The sequence below is a fragment of the Sinohyriopsis cumingii genome, chromosome 2 (assembly GCF_028554795.1).
Source record: "Sinohyriopsis cumingii isolate HCF-2022 chromosome 2, ASM2855479v2, whole genome shotgun sequence".
Classification (NCBI taxonomy): domain Eukaryota; kingdom Metazoa; phylum Mollusca; class Bivalvia; order Unionida; family Unionidae; genus Sinohyriopsis; species Sinohyriopsis cumingii.
Window position 1 is genome coordinate 85,726,893 of NC_142962.1, and position 24,063 is coordinate 85,750,955.

The window sequence follows — 24,063 nt, forward strand, 5'->3', positions numbered from 1 at the left end:
GATATTTTAAAATGATCTTTCAGCATGACTTTCATGTCAAGCAATAGCTACTTACTATAATGGCCATTCCATTGATGTCTGAGCTGGCACTGGCCGCAGTAGGTCCGGTGTTTGGAACTGTGTTGGTTCCCGTCTCACTGATGAAGATCTTTGATTGGGGTATATGCAGGATGCGACTGGCAACCTATAAAATAGCACTTTTAAGTGCAGTTTGTGTAATGGCACTAACTTACCAGTTTTAGATTCTTCTTCTTCATCTGAATGAGTCATCAATCTAATAGCAACAAGCATGTTAGTTCATAATCGTAACTCTTAAGACAGGAATGTTATAAAGAAAGATAACAATAGCATAACCTGATCGATCAAATTGTCTAAGGCAATTTTATGCCATTCTACCAGACAGCATGTTTGGTGGTTTTGAGACTCCAAAAGTGTGTTTTGAGGTCTCATGGGCAGATCAGTGCACATGACCAAAAATAGCTTTGTCGGCCTATTGAGAATAAACTATGATTGGAAATTCGAATCTGAATAAACAATTAACTTGTCTGCTTTTTCAAAGCATTTAATTCACTTTGAAAGAAAGATATAGTTGATAGACTTAGCACTGTCATACATATACACATGTGCAAAACTCACATAATCACAACCACACTGATATTAAATAAAAACGTACATCAAATTTCTGTCTTATATCATCTGCATGCCTTGAGGATAGGATTAGCTAAGCTTTGAGTAAGACTGTTTACTCTTCATACGCATATTATAGAATATATGCACATATCTGGAAATCACAAAATACAGGTTTTGTATGTTGTTGAAGAAACTTTGGGGCTAAGATTCCAGAAAATCATGTTTTTCTGAACACGACTATGTCAGATGGATTGGGTTTCCAAAATCATGTTTTCCAAGAGACACAGCGTGTCAAGAACAAATAATTATAACTAATCATGTATCTCAGGGATAAGGGAAATAAGAAAACAAAAGGTAATGAGTGAAATATATGAACAGTACAGGTGTTACATGTATCTATATTATGTGTAATATTTTCATAATAATGGTTTTTGTAAGGGTTATTTAGTTCATAATATTTTACATACTAAATTTCTTTTCAATTGTAAGTTTGCAATGTAAGGTGAGTAAGATCAAGTAAATATCATGTGACCTAACTCCAGGCTATGGGTTCTGAAAGGTCAAGATAACCTCATTTTTATTACTCATTATTAGAACAGCTGATCTGGTTACTGACAGAGTGATTTCAAAATGGCAAGATGATTCATTTAAGTCTTGTTTTGCATTCTCTCTAATGTGTATTGGTATTCTATATAACAAAATTATTGTATAGAATCAGGTATTCTTAATAGTACTATCAGTCTTGGAAGAGTTATAATGAGAGGACTTATACATTTAATTTAAATATTCATTGGAAGTACACTGCTCCAGCATTCATTTAAAGATTATTTGGATATATAATAGCTGTACATAATTACTGTGAATTTATTCAAAGACAATTTGGATTTATAGCTGTCATGGGATTACTCTGAATTAATTTTTAACAAAGTTTGGGATTATAACATAGTGATTCTTCTGTGTTGTTGAATATCATTCAGCATTCCTTTGGAACTCATTCTGATTATCCCATAGGTCTAGGAATTGACAGAACATTTAGGACTTTAGGAATTCATTCACCATATGGTAATTTATTTTCAATTCTTTCACTTTGTATTATAGGGAAATAAATTAAATTTTCAGTTATTCAAAGCTTGTTGATTTTGCTCTTTCTTCTTACTTGTTTTGAGACTATGAAGCCATAATACAAGGTTATACACAATTTTACACAAAATCAGCTTACTCAGAAAAAGTGAACTTAGACTTAGAGGATTTAAGCTTGCCCCAAAAGTATGACATATAACAACCAAAGTGAAACAAATGGTAACAAACACTATTGGATGGTTTAAGGTAATGGCATTATATTTATTTTACAAAAACAGAACTTCATCTTTGCTAGCAAATTAAAACCAGTTCTATAATACACTTATTAGAAAGACATTGTATATAAACAGTAAAAAAATGATGACAAAAAAAGGAAAGGGTGAGAATGAAGATACAGTTTGAAGAGCAAAGACAGATGTATACATGTATACAAACATACACATAAATAGATAGGAGTTTTATTATATCATAAAATTTTTCTTAATTTGTGTCCACCTAATGATTATGCAGATTCAAATATCCCTCCAGGAAGATAAAAAGATAAAATTGAGTCCCTCAATGAAATATTTCAATATCAACAAATTCCCTCTTTGCTCTTTTGTGATAAGTATAGTGTAAATGCCCATGTCTGCTTCCACCTCATCCAATTTTCACCTTGAAATTGGCAATACACTTCCACCTCATCCTATTTTCACCTTGAAATTGGCAATACACTTCTAAACAGTCAATGAGAAGATCTTTTAGAATGATTTGCAAATACTTATTTTTAGCGATTTGATTGTTAGCAATACTGAACATATGTATTGGTCTCATTTAATAATCACAAAAACAACAGATGATACACACCACTTGTGGTCTCCTTGAAATTGGTGATGTGCATCAAAACAATCTTTTTCAAACTGTTTCGAATTGGAAAACCCAGCACATTGCCAGCTCAAAACACAGACTGTGTCTAAGTTGAAACATATAAGTCAATGAATCATATATATGTACAAATATTACAATTCAAATATAACCAATAACTTAATAAAATTAACAAATATAAGTATTTATTTCTGAGTTGTCAAAACATGCTTTAAATAGCAAAATATCACATCATCATGTCTGTAGGAGAATTCATGATAATGACCTTGACACTAACTACAATATGGAAATATTTTGACAGTATATTGTGCAAAATAAAGGCTTGATAGATGAACGAAACCCGATGAACATTTATGTAACTGTAGAATGTGGTACACATAAATGTGAAAATAAAGGCTGGATAGATGAAAGAAACTCAATGGACATTTATGTAACTGTAGAATGTGGTACATATAAATGTGAAAATAAAGGCCTGATAGATGAAAGAAACCCGATGAACATTTATGTAACTGTAGAATGTGGTACATATAAATATGAAAATAAAGGCCTGATAGATGAAAGAAACCCGATGAACATTTATGTAACTGTAGAATGTGGTACATATAAATATGAAAATAAAGGCTTGATAGATGAAAGAAACTCAATGGACATTTATGTAACTGTAGAATGTGGTACATATAAATGTGAAAATAAAGGCTGGATAGATGAAAGAAACTCAATGGGCATTTATGTAACTGAAGAACGTGGTACACATAAATGTGAAAATAAAGGCTGGACAGATGAAAGAAACTCAATGGGCATTTATGTAACTGAAGAACGTGGTACACATAGATGTGAAAATAAAGGCTGGATAGATGAAAGAAACTCAATGGACATTTATGTAACTGTAGAATGTGGTACATATGAATGTGAAAATAAAGGCTGGATAGATGAAAGAAACTCAATGGACATTTATGTAACTGTAGAATGTGGTACATATAAATGTGAAAATAAAGGCTGGATAGATGAAAGAAACTCAATGGACATTTATGTAACTGTAGAATGTGGTACATATAAACGTGAAAATAAAGGCTGGATAGATGAAAGAAACTCAATGGACATTTATGTAACTGTAGAATGTGGTACATATCAATGTGAAAATAAAGGCTTGACAGATGAAAGAACTCTATGGGCATTTATGTAACTAAGGAACATGGTACATATAAATGTGAAAATAAAGGCTTGATAGATGAAAAAAACTCAAAGGCATTTATGTAACTGAGGAACATGATACATATAAATGTGAAAATAAAGGCTTGATAGATGAAAGAACTCTATGGGCATTTATGTAACTAAGGAACATGGTACATATAAATGTGAAAATAAAGGCTTGATAGATGAAAGAAACTCAATGGACATTTATGTAACTGAAGAATGCTGTACATATAAATGTGAAAAAAGGTGCTGATATGTGTCCTGTGTCATGACTGCAGAGTATAAATCTTGGAGAACACAAAGCATTACTAACTGAACATGACCTCTCTCTATTTTTTAACTTGCCTATGGGCAAGAATCTTGGAAACTTTTGCTTGACTGAGCCAAATGTGGGCTTGTCCTAGGCATCAGGCAAGTGGATTTTACTTTAAGAACACACTGAAATGTGACACCAAGTATAACAAATGTATAGCCAGGTTATCATAATCAACTGATTCTATGTTGATGGTTTTAATTATTCTAATGTGTTTTTCAGCATAATAAGACATGTAGTACTCACCTGGATCATCTTAGTATGTAGCCCCTGCCCCATCTCCACTCCTCCATGGGTCAACAATACAGAACCATCTTTGTAGATGTGAACAAGGGCACCTGCCTGTAAGAGTTAGGGAAGTATCATTCAGTTTATATGGGCACAGTGGCTAATCCAAGCAATAATTTAATTTGGGGGACCTTTGTTTTGATGACAAAACTATTATTCAAATTACTTGCACATTTGTGAATAACTATGAAAACAAAGTTTCTACTTTCTGTAATTAAGAACTCAAATGTTCTGTTATTCTGCCACTATGCCTTCCCAAAACCCTATAGGGAATAAATGCATGCACATATATCTAAAACCATATAAACAAGCATGCATGCACACATATGCACACAAATATGTATGTAGGAGAAAACCCAAGGTGGTCAAATGGTCTAAAGTGTTAGCCTTTACTGATCACTGCCATCTCACCTCTGTTTGTGTGGACTCAAGTCATGGGCTCAGCCAATGTGGGTATATGAGAAATCTGGCCAGTAGTTTCCTGTCGACTGGTGTTTTTTACCAGGGATTTTTCTGGGTTTTTCCTCCACCAGTTCTACTAGCTGCCATGTATAGCCTATCCTGCACTAAAATATGGCATGAAACCCAAAACAATATATATATATATTAAAGGTACCAGGCATTCCTGGTTTATCAGTTTACTGTAGTGGTACACACACATTACTTTTTCAGTGTGTCAATAATTCAGTAGTTTCTGACAGCAAGGAATCTACAGACATTCCTCAGTAATCTTGTTACAAATTCAAAAATATTTTCATTTTCTATGACAAAACAGTTAAAAAAAAAACTATTGTTTTTTTAGCAAACAGTTGTATTTGTCACAAGTTAATTGTTTATGTCACAAATTATAGTACATATGAACCTTTATTGACACATTTGACACAAGTCACCGATGTCAACATGGTGGCTGAATGGGATGTTGTAAAGGATATTCAGGCCAAATCTAACTTTTGGAAAATGTTTCAATTAAAAACAACTTTAAATATTGCCATTTTATTAGTTATTTACTAGAATATATTAAGATATTGAGTACATGCATTTCTCTGGAAGAATCATCCTGTGATTTTCAGGGAAGCAGTTATTCTGCTTCAGTAGTGGTCTATGTAAATGACGGCACATACTAACCTGTCTACCAGGATCAGACCTTTTAGTCTAGAGGTTTGTATGAGACAGACGAACCTGGTTTGATTCACTGTGACACTTAGAATTTGTCGCCCCTCCTATTACATAATTTCAAAAGTCCACTAAATATTTTCTTGTTTGTCAAGTCAGTGTGTTTTATGTTTATTGGCTCTCTCTGATAAATATATTTCCTGGGTGTTGACATTCCAGTTTCCCTGCCTATTATACCATTTCAGTGTCTTATTTTTATCAGCAAGCTCCCTAATGTAAGCACAATGTCCTTTACAGGGTGCTAGCTATTGTGTAGAATTAATCATCCCACAGCATTTACAAGCTTTAGAAGACAACTTGTACAACAATTAACATTTATTTTGTTTTACCTTAAAATAATTAAATTTTCTTCAAATAATATATTAGATATAACCTGGTGTTATTTTGCTAATTCTTTCTTGTTAAATACAAGACCCTGCCCCAGAAAATTAAACTCTTGGTCCCTAATATAATAGTACTATACTGTGGTAAATATTGTGGCATTTTCAAAAATACAACAGAACAGAATCTTTTGTGATACCCAACTCTAAACAAATACACACATATACATAGACAATACCTGGTTAAGATGGAGGGCAGTGAAAGAGATTCCAAACTTGGTGGGTACAACTGTAATTCCTCTCTTTTTCCATCTGTTCTCACTGTAAATATATTGCCATATGCTTCATCACCATATATATCTATGTCACATAAGTATTTTGATAAGAGTCCACCACAATAATTAATAAAAGTCCAACATTTATGGCAGCATGATCAAAGTATATAAATTTAAAAGGAACTGATTCCCAAATTTATTATAATTATAAAGCATGCACTCTCAATTGATTTATAATATATTTCTATAATTATAAAACATGCATTCTCAATTGATTTATATTCTTTTCATAATTATAAAACATGCATTCACAATTGATTTATATTCTTTCTATAATTATAAAACATGAATTCTCAATTGATTTATATTCTTTTTATAATTATAAAACATGCACTCACAATTGATCTATATTCTTTTTATAATTATAAAACATGCACTCACAATTGATCTATATTCCTTTTATAATTGTAAAACATGCACTCAGAATTGATCTATATTCTTTTTATAATTAAAAAACATGCATTCTCAATTGATTTATATTCTTTTTATAATTATAAAACACGCACTCGCAATTGATTTATATTCTTTTTATAATTATAAAACATGAATTCTCAATTGATTTATATTCTTTTTATAATTATAAAACATGCACTCTCAATTGATTTATATTCTTTCTATAATTATAAAACATGCACTCTCAATTGATTTATATTCTTTCTATAATTATAAAACATGCACTCTCAATTGATTTATATTCTTTCTATAATTATAAAACATGCACTCTCAATTGATTTATTTTCTTTTTATAATTATAAAACATGCACTCTCAATTGATTTATATTCTTTTTATAATTATAAAACATGCACTCTCAATTGATTTATATTCTTTCTATAATTATAAAACATGCACTCTCAATTGATTTATATTCTTTCTATAATTATAAAACATGCACTCTCAATTGATTTATTTTCTTTTTATAATTATAAAACATGCACTCTCAATTGATTTATATTCTTTTTATAATTATAAAACATGCACTCTCAATTGATTTATATTCTTTCTATAATTATAAAACATGCACTCTCAATTGATTTATATTCCTTCTATAATTATAAAACATGCACTCTCAATTGATTTATATTCTTTCTATAATTATAAAACACACATTCTCAATTGATTTATTTTCTTTTTATAATTATAAAACATGCACTCTCAATTGATTTATATTCTTTTTATAATTATAAAACATGCACTCTCAATTGATTTATATTCTTTCTATAATTATAAAACATGCACTCTCAATTGATTTATATTCTTTCTATAATTATAAAACATGCACTCTCAATTGATTTATATTCTTTCTATAATTATAAAACATGCACTCTCAATTGATTTATATTCTTTTTATAATTATAAAACATGCACTCTCAATTGATTTATATTCTTTTCATAATTATAAAACATGCATTCACAATTGATTTATATTCTTTCTATAATTATAAAACATGAATTCTCAATTGATTTATATTCTTTTTATAATTATAAAACATGCACTCACAATTGATCTATATTCTTTTTATAATTATAAAACATGCACTCACAATTGATCTATATTCTTTTTATAATTAAAAAACATGCATTCTCAATTGATTTATATTCTTTTTATAATTATAAAACACGCACTCGCAATTGATTTATATTCTTTTTATAATTATAAAACATGAATTCTCAATTGATTTATATTCTTTTTATAATTATAAAACATGCACTCTCAATTGATTTATATTCTTTCTATAATTATAAAACATGCACTCTCAATTGATTTATATTCTTTCTATAATTATAAAACATGCACTCTCAATTGATTTATATTCTTTCTATAATTATAAAACATGCACTCTCAATTGATTTATTTTCTTTTTATAATTATAAAACATGCACTCTCAATTGATTTATATTCTTTTTATAATTATAAAACATGCACTCTCAATTGATTTATATTCTTTCTATAATTATAAAACATGCACTCTCAATTGATTTATATTCTTTCTATAATTATAAAACATGCACTCTCAATTGATTTATTTTCTTTTTATAATTATAAAACATGCACTCTCAATTGATTTATATTCTTTTTATAATTATAAAACATGCACTCTCAATTGATTTATATTCTTTCTATAATTATAAAACATGCACTCTCAATTGATTTATATTCCTTCTATAATTATAAAACATGCACTCTCAATTGATTTATATTCTTTCTATAATTATAAAACACACATTCTCAATTGATTTATTTTCTTTTTATAATTATAAAACATGCACTCTCAATTGATTTATATTCTTTTTATAATTATAAAACATGCACTCTCAATTGATTTATATTCTTTCTATAATTATAAAACATGCACTCTCAATTGATTTATATTCTTTCTATAATTATAAAACATGCATTCTCAATTGATTTATATTCTTTCTATAATTATAAAACATGCACTCTCAATTGATTTATATTCTTTCTATAATTATAAAACATGCACTCTCAATTGATTTATATTCTTTCTATAATTATAAAACATGCACTCTCAATTGATTTATATTCTTTCTATAATTATAAAACATGCACTCTCAATTGATTTATATTCTTTCTATAATTATAAAACATGCACTCTCAATTGATTTATATTCTTTCTATAATTATAAAACACACATTCTCAATTGATTTATTTTCTTTTCATAATTATTTTTACTTTCAATGTACCTACATGATGACCACATTAATTTTTGCTGAAATTTTGACTTGCCCAAAGAGGCTCCCATTGCCATATTTATTTCTAACAATAATTTGCACCTCTTTTTTCCTTGCTCATGCAAACTCCTATGACCATATTTATTTGTGAATGTATGTCATGATAATTTCAGCATGCTTTTCTCATTGCAAATAAAAAATCCTATTACCAAATTTACTTCTGAATGTAGGTCACCATATTTTCTGCTTCTTGTCTTCATTGCCCTTGTACCTTTTCTATGGCACTAAATAGCCTAATAGTGCTGGTGCTCCATAAAAATAAAATCAATCAATCAATCACTGCCCATGTACCTTCTTATTACCAAATTCATTTCTAAATGTAGGTCACCATATTTTCAGCTTGTTGTCTTCACTGCCCATGTAAACTCCTATTATAACATTTACTTCTGAATGTTCACCTCTGTCTATGTGGGTTCAAGTCTCAGGCTCGGCAAATATGGGTACATGAGAGAGCTTGTCAGTAGCTTCTCATGGGTTGGTGGTTCTTGTCCGGGTTTTCCCAGTTTATTCCTCCACTATTTATACTGGCCACCATGCATAGCCTATCTTGTGCTGAAAAGTGGCATTAAACCCTACAACAACAACAACAACAACTTCTGAATGAAGGTCACCATGTTATCAGCTTGTTTCTTCAATGCCCATGAAAACTCATATTACCAAATTTACTTCTGAATGAAGGGGCCCCGAGTGGCCAAGTGGTCTAAAGCGCTCTCCGTTACAGATCACTGCCATCTCACCTCTGTCTGTGTGGGTTTTGAGTCTCAGATTCAGCCAATGTGGGTATGTGAGAAAGCTTGCCAGTAGCTTCTCGTGGGTCGGTGGTTCCTTCCGGGGTATTCCCTGGTTCTTTATCCACCATTAATACTGGCCGCCATGTATAGCCTATCGTGTGCTGAAAAAATGGCGTTAAACCCTACAACAAAAACAACAACAACGTCTGAATGAAGGTCACCATATTTTCAGCTTGCTTTTTTAATGCCCTTTGAAACTCTTATTACCAAATTTACTTCTTCATGCAGGTAATTTCTACATTTCCATTTGTAGCAAAATGTTCCATTTGTAGCAAAATGTTTATTTGTACTACATAAAGTTTGTTGCCAAACAAAAGTGTATTAGAATGAATCATCATTGATATTTTCAGTACTGATAACCTGTGATAAAAATAATTTTTGCATTAATAATATTTGCATTATTAATGTCTGCATTCATGAAGAAAATAATGATCTTTTTCTATTGGAAGTCCACAAGAACAGAGAAGATTTGTAATATGATTAAAATCTAAATAAACCATAATTCATCATAGAAGCTTGCCCATTACCAATTTTCTAAATAACTTGGAGCAAATATTTTGCATTCAATAAATTCTTCACAACTTATCATTATGTTTTCTTTCCTTATGACTGCAGTTACAGTTTTACATAGCGGACCATGCCAAACATTATCCCTCTATTCTTATCCCTCCATCATACTGTCATTTCATTATATGTACATTATCTGTCTTGCCATTTTCTTGCCTGCATGCCTCTTAACTCATTAACCCTAGTACCACGTTTACATGTCAGGAGGTAGTAGCCTACTGCTGAGCTCTGTAGCATCAAGGTCATGTATGAGACACTAAAGTGGGTGGTATTATAGAACGGTAGACAGAAAAAGCTCTACAATGATACAGAATAATCTGGACATTCTAGTTGAACTACAAAATACAGAGGGAAAAACCTAATTTTTTTGGAAATGATTTTTTTTCCACCCAAAATTTGCCAGTGGTTGGAATCCGATTTTGTGTCCAGATTTTAGACTTTTTGGCCTCAGATATAAGGCAATCAGTCTGAACTGCACACAAACAGGTGAACCTTTGCAAAAAGTAGGATAAGATGGGCATTTGGGATAAAGAGTGGTCTCGATACGAAAATGATGGGTCCATTAAGCACAACAACAAAAAACTCCAACTTTTACCATTCTGCTCATGCTCAAGTAAAATAGCCAATGAAAATCAATGTTTTTTGCACAACTAGGTATTAGGTTAATGGGAAATCTCTTGGAAGTTGATGTATTAGGATGTATTCAGAAATAGCCCCAAACTGTGTTTCCTACTCGCATTTCAGGTGAAAACAACAAAAACCTCCCAAGGGTTAATGAGTTAATTAAATATTTGTTTATAATGGAGAGGAACTTGTAAGTCGAATACTTGTTTCCAATCCTTGGCCCTGTATACATACTTGTGATCTACTTGACAATAAAAATATTCTAAACAAAAGCCAAAACTTTCTGCTGCACATTGTCTGAAAACCTCTTATTACCATAGTTCTTTCTGAACTGAGTTGCTAATAATTTCAACTGACATTTTATGCTTGCAGATGGAAACTCCTATCAGAGTATTTACTTCTAAATGCAGGTCATAATAATTTCAGGTTGCTTTTCTCATTGCCCATGGAAACCTCCTATTACCAACTTTAGTTCTGAATGGAAGTGATAATAATTTTTCTGCTGGCGTTTAATGCTTGCAAACTATCATTACTATATTACTTCAAGTCACAACAATTTCTGGTTGCAATTTTGCTTGCCAATGAAAACTCCAATTGGCGTATTGACTTCAGAACAACTGTTTACAGCACTAACCTTGATTGGCCATCATATGATGTGCAGACAGATCAGATTCTAATCTGTTTACTTAAAAAATCAAAAGAAGAACAGTGTACACTCTGATCAGTAGGTGCATTATGGGATTATGCTGTTAGATAGGTTTTACAGTGGGGAAAATATGATGTGCATTAGTTTCTGAATTTATCATCTGATATGACTGTAAACTAGGAACTGAGGAAGTCACACAGAAATAAGCAATTAAGAAAGGGTGTAACTCTGTCTGAAATGAATCAGAGAAAAATTCAGAAAAGACACATTTCAGTCTATCAGACAATGTTCACACCAAATTGCATACAAGACACATTTAAGTCTATTAGACAATGTTCATACAGCAAACTGCATACAATATATATTTAACTCTATCAATGTTCATGCAGCAAACTGCACAAAAGACATGTTTAAGTCTATCAATGTTCATACCTTATTGCATACAAGACATTTAAGTCTATCAATGTTCATACCAAATTGCACAAAAGACATGTTTAAGTCTATCAATGTTTATACCAAATTGCATATAAGACACCTTTAAGTCTATCAATGTTCATACCAAATTACATACAAGACACATTTAGGTCTATCAATGTTCATACCAAATTGCTTCAGAAAAATCCAAAGAGTATTGAACAATGCCCTTTTAAATTTAAAATCCCATCATAGTATGTGAAGTTTTCGTGGGCTATAATTCTGTCAAAAATAAAAGACCAAATAAAAGAAAAATCTAGGTCTATGGGTCAATGTACAAAACCAAACCATTTTAAAACAGTTTGAATTATACCTGACCTGTGCCAGTTTCAAACACCTTCTGTTCAGATTTAAAAATCTGATCAAAAAGATGGAAAACTCTCTTCAAATTGGATGTGAAAAGACAAGCATCAAACCTACCAAACTATATCCAATTACACCACTCCCTCGATAACTCATGCTCTGACAACTCACAAACCTGCTTATAAAGTGGTTCTTTTTTTATTATTAGAAAATACCCCAAAATATTTTACCCCTAGTTGTTGAACATGACGAAAATCGTGATCAAAATTGGTTATTGAAACCTTGATATACTGCTCATTTTATTGTCAAGAATGGTTGATATAACCTGGAAATCTTAACATTATGAAATTATTAACTTTTAACATGATGGCATGTACTTGATTAAAATTTATTTCCAAACAACATTTTTGATACACCATAAATAACAGTACAAAACAAAATTTTGATCAATGAAAATGTCACTAATGCTTACTAGAGGCAGCACTATAATAAATAAATAAATATCAATTAAATAAGTTTTTTATCAAGCAAAATCCATGTTTTAGTTACATCTTTTAGTTTGGTTTAAGTGTAATTATGATAAATACAATGTGCCCTGTTGTATTCAGACATGAACTATGTCAATATACCATAACAGCTGTATCTGTGAGTGTTTCTGTGAGAACCTAATTAAGTACCAATGGTGTTTTGATACCTAATTTGGGTAAGTATTTGTTGTATTGTATTACTGAATTTTAAGCTGACCTCCTTGTATTACGAAGTTAATTAGACATTTGTATCAAATAAAGGGGGTGGAATAAGTTAAAAGGCATGCAAATCCAACCTGTGTAAGAGCTATCTTAAATTAGCATAGTCATTCGCAAATATGACCAAAGATAGCAAAACAACCAAATGAATACTTGATGACATAAAATTCTGTTTCACATATGTTTTTTTAAGCTAGTTTAAGAGATTGTAATTAATTTGTAATTATTGAACTAACACTCGGAGATTTCCTCATGGATGAGAAGAAGTTAGTTTCACCATTACTTGCAATAAAATCATGGCATCAATATGTTACTAATAAAACAAACAAAAATTGATTGTAGATGATGACGGCTTTTTCATGAACTAAATGTTCCATTTTCTTTTTAATAAAAGGAATCGTATTTGTGAATTTTAATCAATAACTAATCTGGTTCTCTGCTTAGTATTGCATTGCATTCCACTACAGTAGAGAGCGAAGCAGAGAATATACGGTTCAGGGAACCAGACTACTCAACAACAACATAAAGGAGGGATGAAATACACAATGTCTTTGCATACACAGTTGTTGAAACCAGTTGGAATTACATTAACGATCTCTCAGCAGTTGGGCATCTTGAAAACAAAGATCATTTTTACATAAAATAGAATAACTTAGAAAAAGCGCTTTATTTACAATTATTCCTAACATGATTTTAAGTGAGTACAGTAAAACCTGTCATGAGAGACCAATGCTATGAGAGACCATCTGTCTTTAAAGACCTGGTTCTCCATGTACAGATTTATTGATTATGTAGTGTTATGACCTGTTACGAAAAAACCACCTCTCATGAGAGACCATTATGTTTTGGCAGAAGGGGTGGTCTTTCAAGACAGGCTCCACTGTATTCAGCCATTATCCACGGTATTTAGCCATTAAACAAACCAGTTCACCCCCCCCCCCCCATGGTTTCCTCAATGTCAAGTGAGGATGGCATCATTTCATATTATAATGGCGGTCCCTCGATACCTTGTGCCCTCGCTTATAGTGTGGTCTATGTTTTTGGACCCCGTTGAGTGAGGGTTATCAAGGGACTGGTTATTGTACAAGGGTTACAAAATTACCATGATTACAAGATCTGTCAAAGGATGAAAAGATGGACAGGCAGAAAACGTGATTCCAAATGACCCTCATCATCAATATTATTATTATTATTAACAAGTCCAATCTTGTTTATCTAATTTCCTTTTATGCAAAGATTATTTTTCATTATACCATTAATGATGTGATTTACTGATGAATAGGTATGGATCAAACTCATTTATTTGACTTGTAATATACAAAGCATATGATTGTATATTTCTATAAATGGAAAGTAAATTTTTTAAAACAATGTTCTAAATTTAAATTCAACATGCAATGGTCTGTGTAAAAGGTTAATTTTACAGCATTTTATTTTCATTATTTTTTATCAGGTCTCCTGCAAATAGAAAACACCTGTGGAAATTTCATAAGTTAAATGAAACATTGTAAAAAGTGTGTGACATCCAAGCAAAATTAAAACACAGGCAAACGTTGAAGATTAGAAGCCTCAAACTTTTGGTCCTGGGAGAGGAAGGACTATACAGTACATAAAGACATTTTACCTGTTAAAAATATCAACCTCTTTCCTGCGTCTGTAGTAGTCACTCTGCTTTATGCATTCATCCCAGCATCTCCTCAGGTTGCATTTCTCCAGGGGTGTATTGAAGTGTGTCAGATCATTCTCCTGATACAAGTTTATCTCCCTTATCTGTAAAAGACAAGGGTACATTTGAACATTTATCTCTCTTACCTGTGAAAACAAGGATACATTTATATCCAGTATGTTTACAGCATTCATAAAGAAAGGAAATTTAAATACAGTATTTCTCAGCTGCAATGGATGCTGCTATTTCATGTTTCCTGAGGCAATTAATGCATTTGATGGACCCTACAAGGCCTTGTGTGTAAATAAAATTCGTTTATCTCCCTTGTGTAAATAAAATACAAGTTTATCTCCCTTGTGTACATAAAATACCTCCTTTTAAATGATCAGGCTAGGTTTTGCCCTTTTGATAAAGAACTCAGTGGTCAAGAGTCATTTTTTTTCAGTGGCTTCAAAAGATCATTTGCCTGACTCAAATTACATGTGCAATACATAGCCATATCTTTCTTCCACTACTCTGACATAATGCTGAAACTGTTTCACTTTAAAAAAATACATTATTAAAGTACTTTAAATTTACTACTTTTTGTGTGAATTTACCTCTCAAAATAGACTTCTTTAGACAAAAAATATGTCTAGCTCATTCGCTAATCTGAAAGTAATGGTTAACAAAATCCAGGGACACTCAAGACAAGTCATATGACCAAAGCAACAACAACATTCAAATGAGCAAGTAAACAAAGTCACATCTGATTGGTTGCTGTACCTGATGGAACAGCATTATAAGATAAGAACATAAGATTTCTCTATTTCAGATGGAACAATGGTATAGGATAAGAACATAAAATTTCTCTATTTCAGACCGAACAGCATTATCCAATAAGAACATAAGAATTCTCTATTTCAGACAGAACAACAGTATAGGATAAGAACATAAGATTTCTCTATTTCAGACTGAACAGCAGAGTCTGATAAGAACATAAGAATTCTCTATTTCAGATGGAACAGCAGTATAGGATAAGAACATAAGAATTCTCTAGTTAAAAAGGAACAGCCATATCCGATAAGAACATAAGAATTCTCTATTTAAAAAGGAACAGCAGAGTCCGATAAGAACATAAGAATTCTCTATTTCAGACAGAACAGCAGTATAGGATAAGAACATAAGAATTCTCTATTTAAAAAGGAACAGCAGTATCCGATAAGAACATAAGAATTTTCTATTTCAGACGGAACATCAGTATAGGATAAGAATTAAAAAGGAACAGCAGTATAGGATAAGAACATAAGAAGTCTCTATTTAAAAAGGAACAGCAGTATCCGATAAGAACATAAGAATTTTCTATTTCAGACGGAACATCAGTATAGGATAAGAATTAAAAAGAAACAGCAGTATAGGATAAGAACATAAGAAGTCTCTATTTAAAAAGGAACAGCAGTATCCGATAAGAACATAAGAATTTTCTATTTCAGACGGAACATCAGTATAGGATAAGAACATAAGAATTCTCTATTTCAGACAGAACAGCAGTATAGGATAAGAACATAAGAATTCTCTATTTCAGACGGAACAGCAATATAGGATAAGAACATAAGAATTCTCTATTTCAGACGGAATAGCAGTATAGGATAAGAACATAAGAATTCTCTATTTCAGACGGAACAGCAGTATATGATAAGAACATAAGAATTCTCTGTTTTAGACAGGACAGTGGTAAAAGATAAGAACATGAGAATTCTCTGTTTCAGATAGGACAGTGGTAAAAGATAAGAACATAAGAATACTTTATTTCAGACTGTATAGTCCATACATCTAAATTAAAATATAAAATATAAAAACATTTTAGTCATAAAAACTCATTGGTATCTTTTGTAGAAATATACAGACATATCTACAACTACAGAATGTGTCTGGCACGGTTGAGAATAAAATTATGTAAGACATTTAAAATAATTTGTTCAATCTGTCTAGAATCTAAGATGCTGAACAAAAATCAAAGCGCTGAAAAGATTTCAATATACAATTCCAACTATTAGATATTCTTGTCATCATTGAAAACACATATATTCTAATTATTTCTTCAAAACTGAATACATTACAGCTTAAAAACATGGTAGAGGCATTGTTCTATCTTGGCAGGCTGATAAGAAAATGAAAGCTATTATAATAACTAATAACTATTTTTCTGCTCTTGCCTTCACTAAAGTTTTTCCACAGAGGAATGCAGTATATTTGCAGCAATAAAATTTGAAAAATATAATTTTAATATTCAAAGAACAATTTCTAAATATACATAGAAGTATGCGTTTTCGAGAATACAAAAAAGTTATGTAATGTCTCATTGTATCTTTATCATCTGAACAATTCTATTTTAAAGTATGACCCCAAAAGTACAACTGTTGACATACATAAGAGAATGGCCATTAAGATGTACAGAGAGAGAAGATGATAATTTGAAGGATGTTGACTGAGAGAAAAGATGATAATTTGAAGGACATTGACTGAGAGAGATGATGGTAATTTTATAGACATTGACTGAGAGAGAAGATGGTAATTTGAAGGATGTTGACTGAGAGAGAAGATGGTAATTTGATGGATGTTGACTGAGAGAGATGATGGTAATTCGAAGGATGTTGACTGAGAGATAATGGTAATTAGAAGGATGTTGACTGAGAGAGATGATGGTAGTTAGAAGGATGTTGACTGAGAGAGATGATGGTAATTTGAAGGATGTTGACTGAGAGAGATGATGGTAATTTGAAGGATGTTGACTGAGAGAGATGAAGGTAATTTGAAGGATGTTGACTGAGAGAGGTGACGGTAATAAGGATGTTGACTGAGAGATGACGGTAATTAGAAGGATGTTGACTGAGAGATGATGGTAATTAGAAGGATGTTGACTGAGAGATGATGGTAATTAGAAGGATGTTGACTGAGAGAGATGATGGTAGCTAGAAGGATGTTGACTGAGAGAGATGATGGTAATTTGAAGGATGTTGACTGAGAGATGATGGTAATTAGAAGGATGTTGACTGAGAGAGATGATGGTAGTTAGAAGGATGTTGACTGAGAAAGATGATGGTAATTTGAAGGATGTTGACTGAGAGATGATGGTAATTAGAAGGATGTTGACTGAGAGAGATGATGGTAGTTAGAAGGATGTTGACTGAGAAAGATGATGGTAATTTGAAGGATGTTGACTGAGAGATGATGGTAATTTTATAGACGTTAACTGAGAAAGATGATGGTAATTTTATAGACATTGACTGAGAGAGAAGATGGTAACTTGAAGCTGTTGAATGAAATACCATACATATTAAAATATGTGTATTATAGATGGTGTTATTCTTTAATGCTCCATGTTTTTAATCATTTACATAACCTGCAGTACAAGGCCTTATGAAAGACATATTCTCAGCAAACTGTCAAGAAATAACAGAATTGGTGTCAAATTTACCTTGTCCATACATAATATGAAAAAAATGTATGCTTTTGTTTTCAAACAACGCCTTTTTCACTGAATTTTCATTCAGTTTAACATAGAGCAATGTTTCCCTGAAATTCCTGATGTCAGCCAGTGTCAAATTGCTCTATTAACAGTCTCCTTATAGATCTGATCATCACAATCATTTTGAAGTAAGTCCTGTATATAGGGACCCAACATATTATGGGGGGGGAATTATTGGAAATGTATATAAAAAATGTTTTGGCTCCTAAATATCTTGAAATAGGTAATCTTTCTCTGATTGCCTGAAACAAAAAAACTTATCTTGGAATAATAAAAAAAATATCATGGTTTTAAAGAGAATCTCAGCCCCACCCATCCCCAATTTTGATGGTCAGTCTCTTAGACTTGTGACATTGTTCATGTATTCACATTCTGCTGTAGAGGGGATCACAACTGACATGATCTCCAACAACTGTATAATCTCTGCATACTTGGGTGGAATTCTGAATAATCATGGTATACACTTCTCTTCTTCCAGTCTGTGACTATGCGCCTCCAGGCCAGTACACAATTGGTGTTGTTGTTGTTGTAGGGCTTAACGCCATTTTTCAGCACACGATAGGCTATACATGGCGGCCAGTATTAATGGTGGAGGAAGAACCCGGGAAATCCCCGGAAAGAACCACCGACCCTCGAGAAGCTACTGGCAAGCTTTCTCACATATCCACATTGGCCGAATCCGAGACTCGAACCCATGCAGACAGAGGTGAGATGGCAGTGATCCGTAACGGAGAGCGCTTTAGACCACTCGGCCACTCGGGGCCCCCACAATTGGTGAATTATGTTAGATTTGTAGAAAAGAGCATAAAGAGGCTGAAGAGTAGTTCTATTTTCTGAATGTTGCAAAAGTCTCCACATCTTTTAAACAAATTTGAACAGAGAAATGAAGCTAGACAGACTGTTGTTTATATCAGTAAAAACAGCAGCTTCAAGTTTTGTAATTAGTTCATGTCAAAGTATAGTGGATGTGACATCATTACAGTATATCAATAGAACCAATGGCTATCAAAACTCATGGAGTCAAATGGCTAATAGTATAGTGCAATTATCAAAGTTCCTTTAGAGATGAGACAGAGGCTCTCGTGATATTTTGGAGACATACAGTTCTAGAACTCATTTAGCTTGTAGAAATTATCTTGCTCTGATTTCTATGGGAAAAAAAAGAAACTATTATATCCTTGATAATACTTGAAAAAATAAATTAGCTTGAAGTACAAGAAAAATAAGCAAGCTCGAAGGAAAATCTCTCCCCCACATCCTAAAAAAACCCATTTAATAGTCAGTCCCTTAGGGTGAGAAAGATTATAACAGTGGCCTTCATAAATCACTAAGCCCCTAGCTTATCTTGACTGTATAATAATTATGTAGGTACTCTTCAATATATTTAACCAATGATGCATTACTAACTCAGTGTGAGCAAGGGACACTTCCTTATTATTCATGCAGGACATGTGAGCACTAAATACAGGTAACCAATGAAATACACAGAACAGAAATAATACTGTTGCCACATTCATAGGTCATGTGATTTGCCCTATACACAAAGTTTATAGCTTTTGAAATTAAGTCGACAACTTTCATAACATGGAGTGATCTACCAACTGAGTCTCAGAAGTGGGGGTGGCTCAATATTAATAATTTACCAGTGTCTTTCGAAACTTCAAAATGAAAATGCAGCCTTTTGTCAGTTTGAGCAAATTTGATTCAACCAAATTAGATATCACATTTTTTATAAGCTAGAATTGCAACTCTCTCAGAATACAGAATAGGCATTATCTAGATTCTGATAAACAAAAGGCTCTGGGCTATACCATTTTCGAGTGCTGTGATTTTTGTGATGTCAACTGTAAAAAAAGTGAAATTTCAAGCACTGCTTCAGTACTGTCTTTTGTACTTATTTTGAATGTATTGGGTATGTAATGTATGAATTTATTTTGAAGAAATTTGGTATTTAATGTATATACTTATTTTGAAGGTACTGAGTATGTAATTTATATATTTATTTTGAAGATATCTGGTATTAATTTATGTACTTATTCTGAAGGTATTGGGTATGAATTTTTTGTATTTATTTTGAATGTATTGTAATTTCCCATGTATTTATTTGATGTTATTGGGTATTTAATTTTGTACTTAGTTACAGCTTTAAGAAATACTACAGAGTTTGCTGAAGAACTCAGAAAAGAATGTTCAGCTCATACTCTTTCCTTGTGATCAAACAAACATTGGGACTGCTCAGAATGATCTCCATAGTTACAAACATTGGGACTGCTCAGAATGATCTCCATAGTTACAAACATTGGGACTGCTCTAAATGATCTTTATAGTTACAAACATTGGGACTGCTTTGAATGATCTTTATAGTTACAAACATTGGGACTGCTTTGAATGCTCTTCATAGTTACAAACATTGGGACTGCTCTGAATGATCTTCAAAGTTACAAACATTGGGACTGCTTTGAATGATCTCAATAGTTACAAAGATTGGGACTGCTCTGAATGATCTTCATAGTTACAAACATTGGGACTGCTCTGAATGATCTTCATAGTAACAAACATTGGAACTGCTCTGAATGATCTTCATAGTTACAAACATTGGGACTACTCTGAATGATCTTCATAGTTACAAGCACTGGGACTGCTTTGAATGATCTTCATAGTTACAAACACTGGGACTGCTCTGAATGATCTTCATAGTTACAAACATTGGGACTGCTTTGAATGATCTCCATAGTTACAAACATTGGGACTGCTCTGAATGATCTTCATAGTTACAAACATTGGGACTGCTCTGAATGATCTTCAAAGTTACAAACATTGGGACTGCTCTGAATGATCTTCAAGTTACAAACACTGGGACTGCTCTCAATGATCTTCATAGCTACAAACATTGCGACTGCTCTGAATGATCTTCAAAGTTACAAACATTGGGACTGCTTTGAATGATCTTCATAGTTACAAACATTGGGACTGCTCTGAATGATCTCCATAGTTACAAACATTGGGACTGCTTTGAATGATCTCCATAGTTACAAACATTGGGACTGCTCTGAATGATCTTCATAGTTACAAACATTGGGACTACTCTGAATGATCTTCATAGTTACAAACACTGGGACTGCTTTGAATGATCTTCATAGTTACAAACATTGGGACTGCTCTGAATGATCTTCAAAGTTACAAACATTGGGACTGCTCTGAATGATCTTCATAGTTACAAACACTGGGACTGCTCTGAATGATCTTCATAGCTACAAACATTGCGACTGCTCTGAATGATCTTCAAAGTTACAAACATTGGGACTGCTTTGAATGATCTTCATAGTTACAAACATTGGGACTGCTCTGAATGATCTCCATAGTTACAAACATTGGGACTGCTTTGAATGATCTCCATAGTTACAAACATTGGGACTGCTCTGAATGATCTTCATAGTTACAAACATTGGGACTACTCTGAATGATCTTCATAGTTACAAACACTGGGACTGCTTTGAATGATCTTCATAGTTACAAACATTGGGACTGCTCCGAATGATCTTCATAGTTACAAACATCGAGACCGCTTTGAATGATCTCATAGTTACAAACATCGAGACTGCTTTGAATGAGCTTCATAGTTACAAACATTGGGACTGCTCTGAATGATCTTCAAAGTTACAAACATTGGGACTGCTCTGAATGATCTTCATAGTTACAAACATTGCGACTGCTCTGAATGATCTTCATAGTTACAAACATTGCGACTGCTCTGAATGATCTTCAAAGTTACAAACATTGGGACTGCTCTGAATGATCTTCATAGTTACAAACATTGGGACTGCTCTGAATGATCTTCAAAGTTAAAAACATTGGGACTGCTCTGAATGATCTTCATAGATACAAACATCGAGACTGCTTTGAATGATCTCCATAGTTACAAACATTGGGACTACTTTGAATGATCTCCATTGTTACAAACATTGTGACTGCTTTAAATGATCTACATAGTAACAAACATTGGGACTGCTTTGAATGATCTCCATAGTTACAAACATTGGGACTGCTTTGAATGATCTCCATAGTTACAAACATTGGGACTGCTCTGAATGATCTCCATAGTTACAAACATTGGGACTGCTTTGAATGATCTTCGTAGTTACAAACATTGGGACTGCTTTGAATGATGTTCATAGTTACAAACATTGGGACTGCTCAGAATGATCTCCATAGTTACAAACATTGGGACTGCTCTGAATGATCTTCAAAGTTACAAACATTGGGACTGCTTTGAATGATCTTCATAGTTACAAACATTGGGACTGCTCTGAATGATCTTCATAGCTGCAAACATTGGGACTGCTCTGAATGATCTTCATAGTTGCAAACATCGAGACTGCTCTGAATGATCTCCATAGTTACAAACATTGGGACTGCTTTGAATGATCTCCATAGTTACAAACATTGGGACTGCTCTGAATGATCTTCATAGTTACAAACATTGGGACTGCTCTGAATGATCTTCATAGTAACAAACATTGGGACTGCTCTGAATGATCTTCATAGTTACAAACATCGAGACTGCTTTGAATGATCTCCATAGTTACAAACATTGGGACTGCCTTGAATGATCTCCATAGTTACAAACATTGGGACTGTTTTGAATGATCTCCATAGTTACAAACATTGGGACAGCTTTGAATGATCTCCATAGTTACAAACATTGGGACTGTTCAGAATGATCTTCGTAGTTACAAACATTGGGACTGCTTTGAATGATCTCCACAGTTACAAACATTGGGACTGCTCTGAATGATCTACATAGTTACAAACATTGGGACTGCTCAGAATGATCTCCATAGTTACAAACATTGGGACTGCCCTGAATGATCTTCACAGTTACAAACATTGGGACTGCTCTGAATGATCTTCATAGTTACAAACATTGGGACTGCTTTGAATGATCTTCATAGTAACAAACATTGGGACTGCTCTGAATGATCTTCATAGTTACAAACATCGAGACTGCTTTGAATGATCTCCATAGTTACAAACATCGAGACTGCTTTGAATGATCTCCATAGTTACAAACATCGAGACTGCTTTGAATGATCTTCATAGTTACAAACATTGGGACTGCTCTGAATGATCTTCAAAGTTACAAACATTGGGACTGCTCTGAATGATCTTCATAGTTACAAACATTGGGACTGCTCTGAATGATGTTCATAGTTACAAACATTGGGACTGCTCTGAATGATGTTCATAGTTACAAACATTGGGACTGCTCTGAATGATCTTCATAGTTACAAACATTGGGACTGCTCTGAATGATCTTCATAGTTACAGACATTAGGACTGCTCTGAATGATCTTCAAAGTTACAAACATTGAAACTGCTCTGAATGATCTTCAAAGTTACAAACATCGAGACTACTTTGAATGATCTCCATTGTTACAAACATTGTGACTGCTTTAAATGATCTACATAGTTACAAACATTGTGACTGCTTTGAATGATCTCCATAGTTACAAACATTGGGACTGCTTTGAATGATCTCCATAGTTACAAACATTGGGACTGCTCTGAATGATCTCCATAGTTACAAACACTGGGACTACTTTTGAATGATCTTTGTAGTTACAAACATTGGGACTGCTTTGAATGATCTTCGTAGTTACAAACATTGGGACTGCTTTGAATGATCTCCATAGTTACAAACATTGGGACTCCTCAGAATGATCTCCATAGTTACAAACATTGGGACTGCTCTGAATGATCTTCAAAGTTACAAACATTGGGACTGCTT

General features: G+C 32.7%; 1 protein-coding gene across 2 annotated transcripts in view; it reads right to left on the reverse strand.

The window, feature by feature from the left end:
- The window catches only part of LOC149805312 (xanthine dehydrogenase/oxidase-like), a 212,841-nt gene that overhangs the window by 16,556 nt on the left and 172,222 nt on the right, over nucleotides 1–24,063 (reverse strand). For both annotated transcript variants that reach the window (XM_089949223.1, XM_089949222.1), the window contains exons 25-28: nucleotides 14,726–14,871; nucleotides 6,102–6,183; nucleotides 4,328–4,423; nucleotides 56–184 (exon numbers count right to left, since the gene is read on the reverse strand). In XM_089949223.1, the coding sequence (XP_089805349.1) occupies nucleotides 56–184; nucleotides 4,328–4,423; nucleotides 6,102–6,183; nucleotides 14,726–14,871 (453 nt within the window). The remainder of the gene's footprint in view (nucleotides 1–55; nucleotides 185–4,327; nucleotides 4,424–6,101; nucleotides 6,184–14,725; nucleotides 14,872–24,063) is intronic.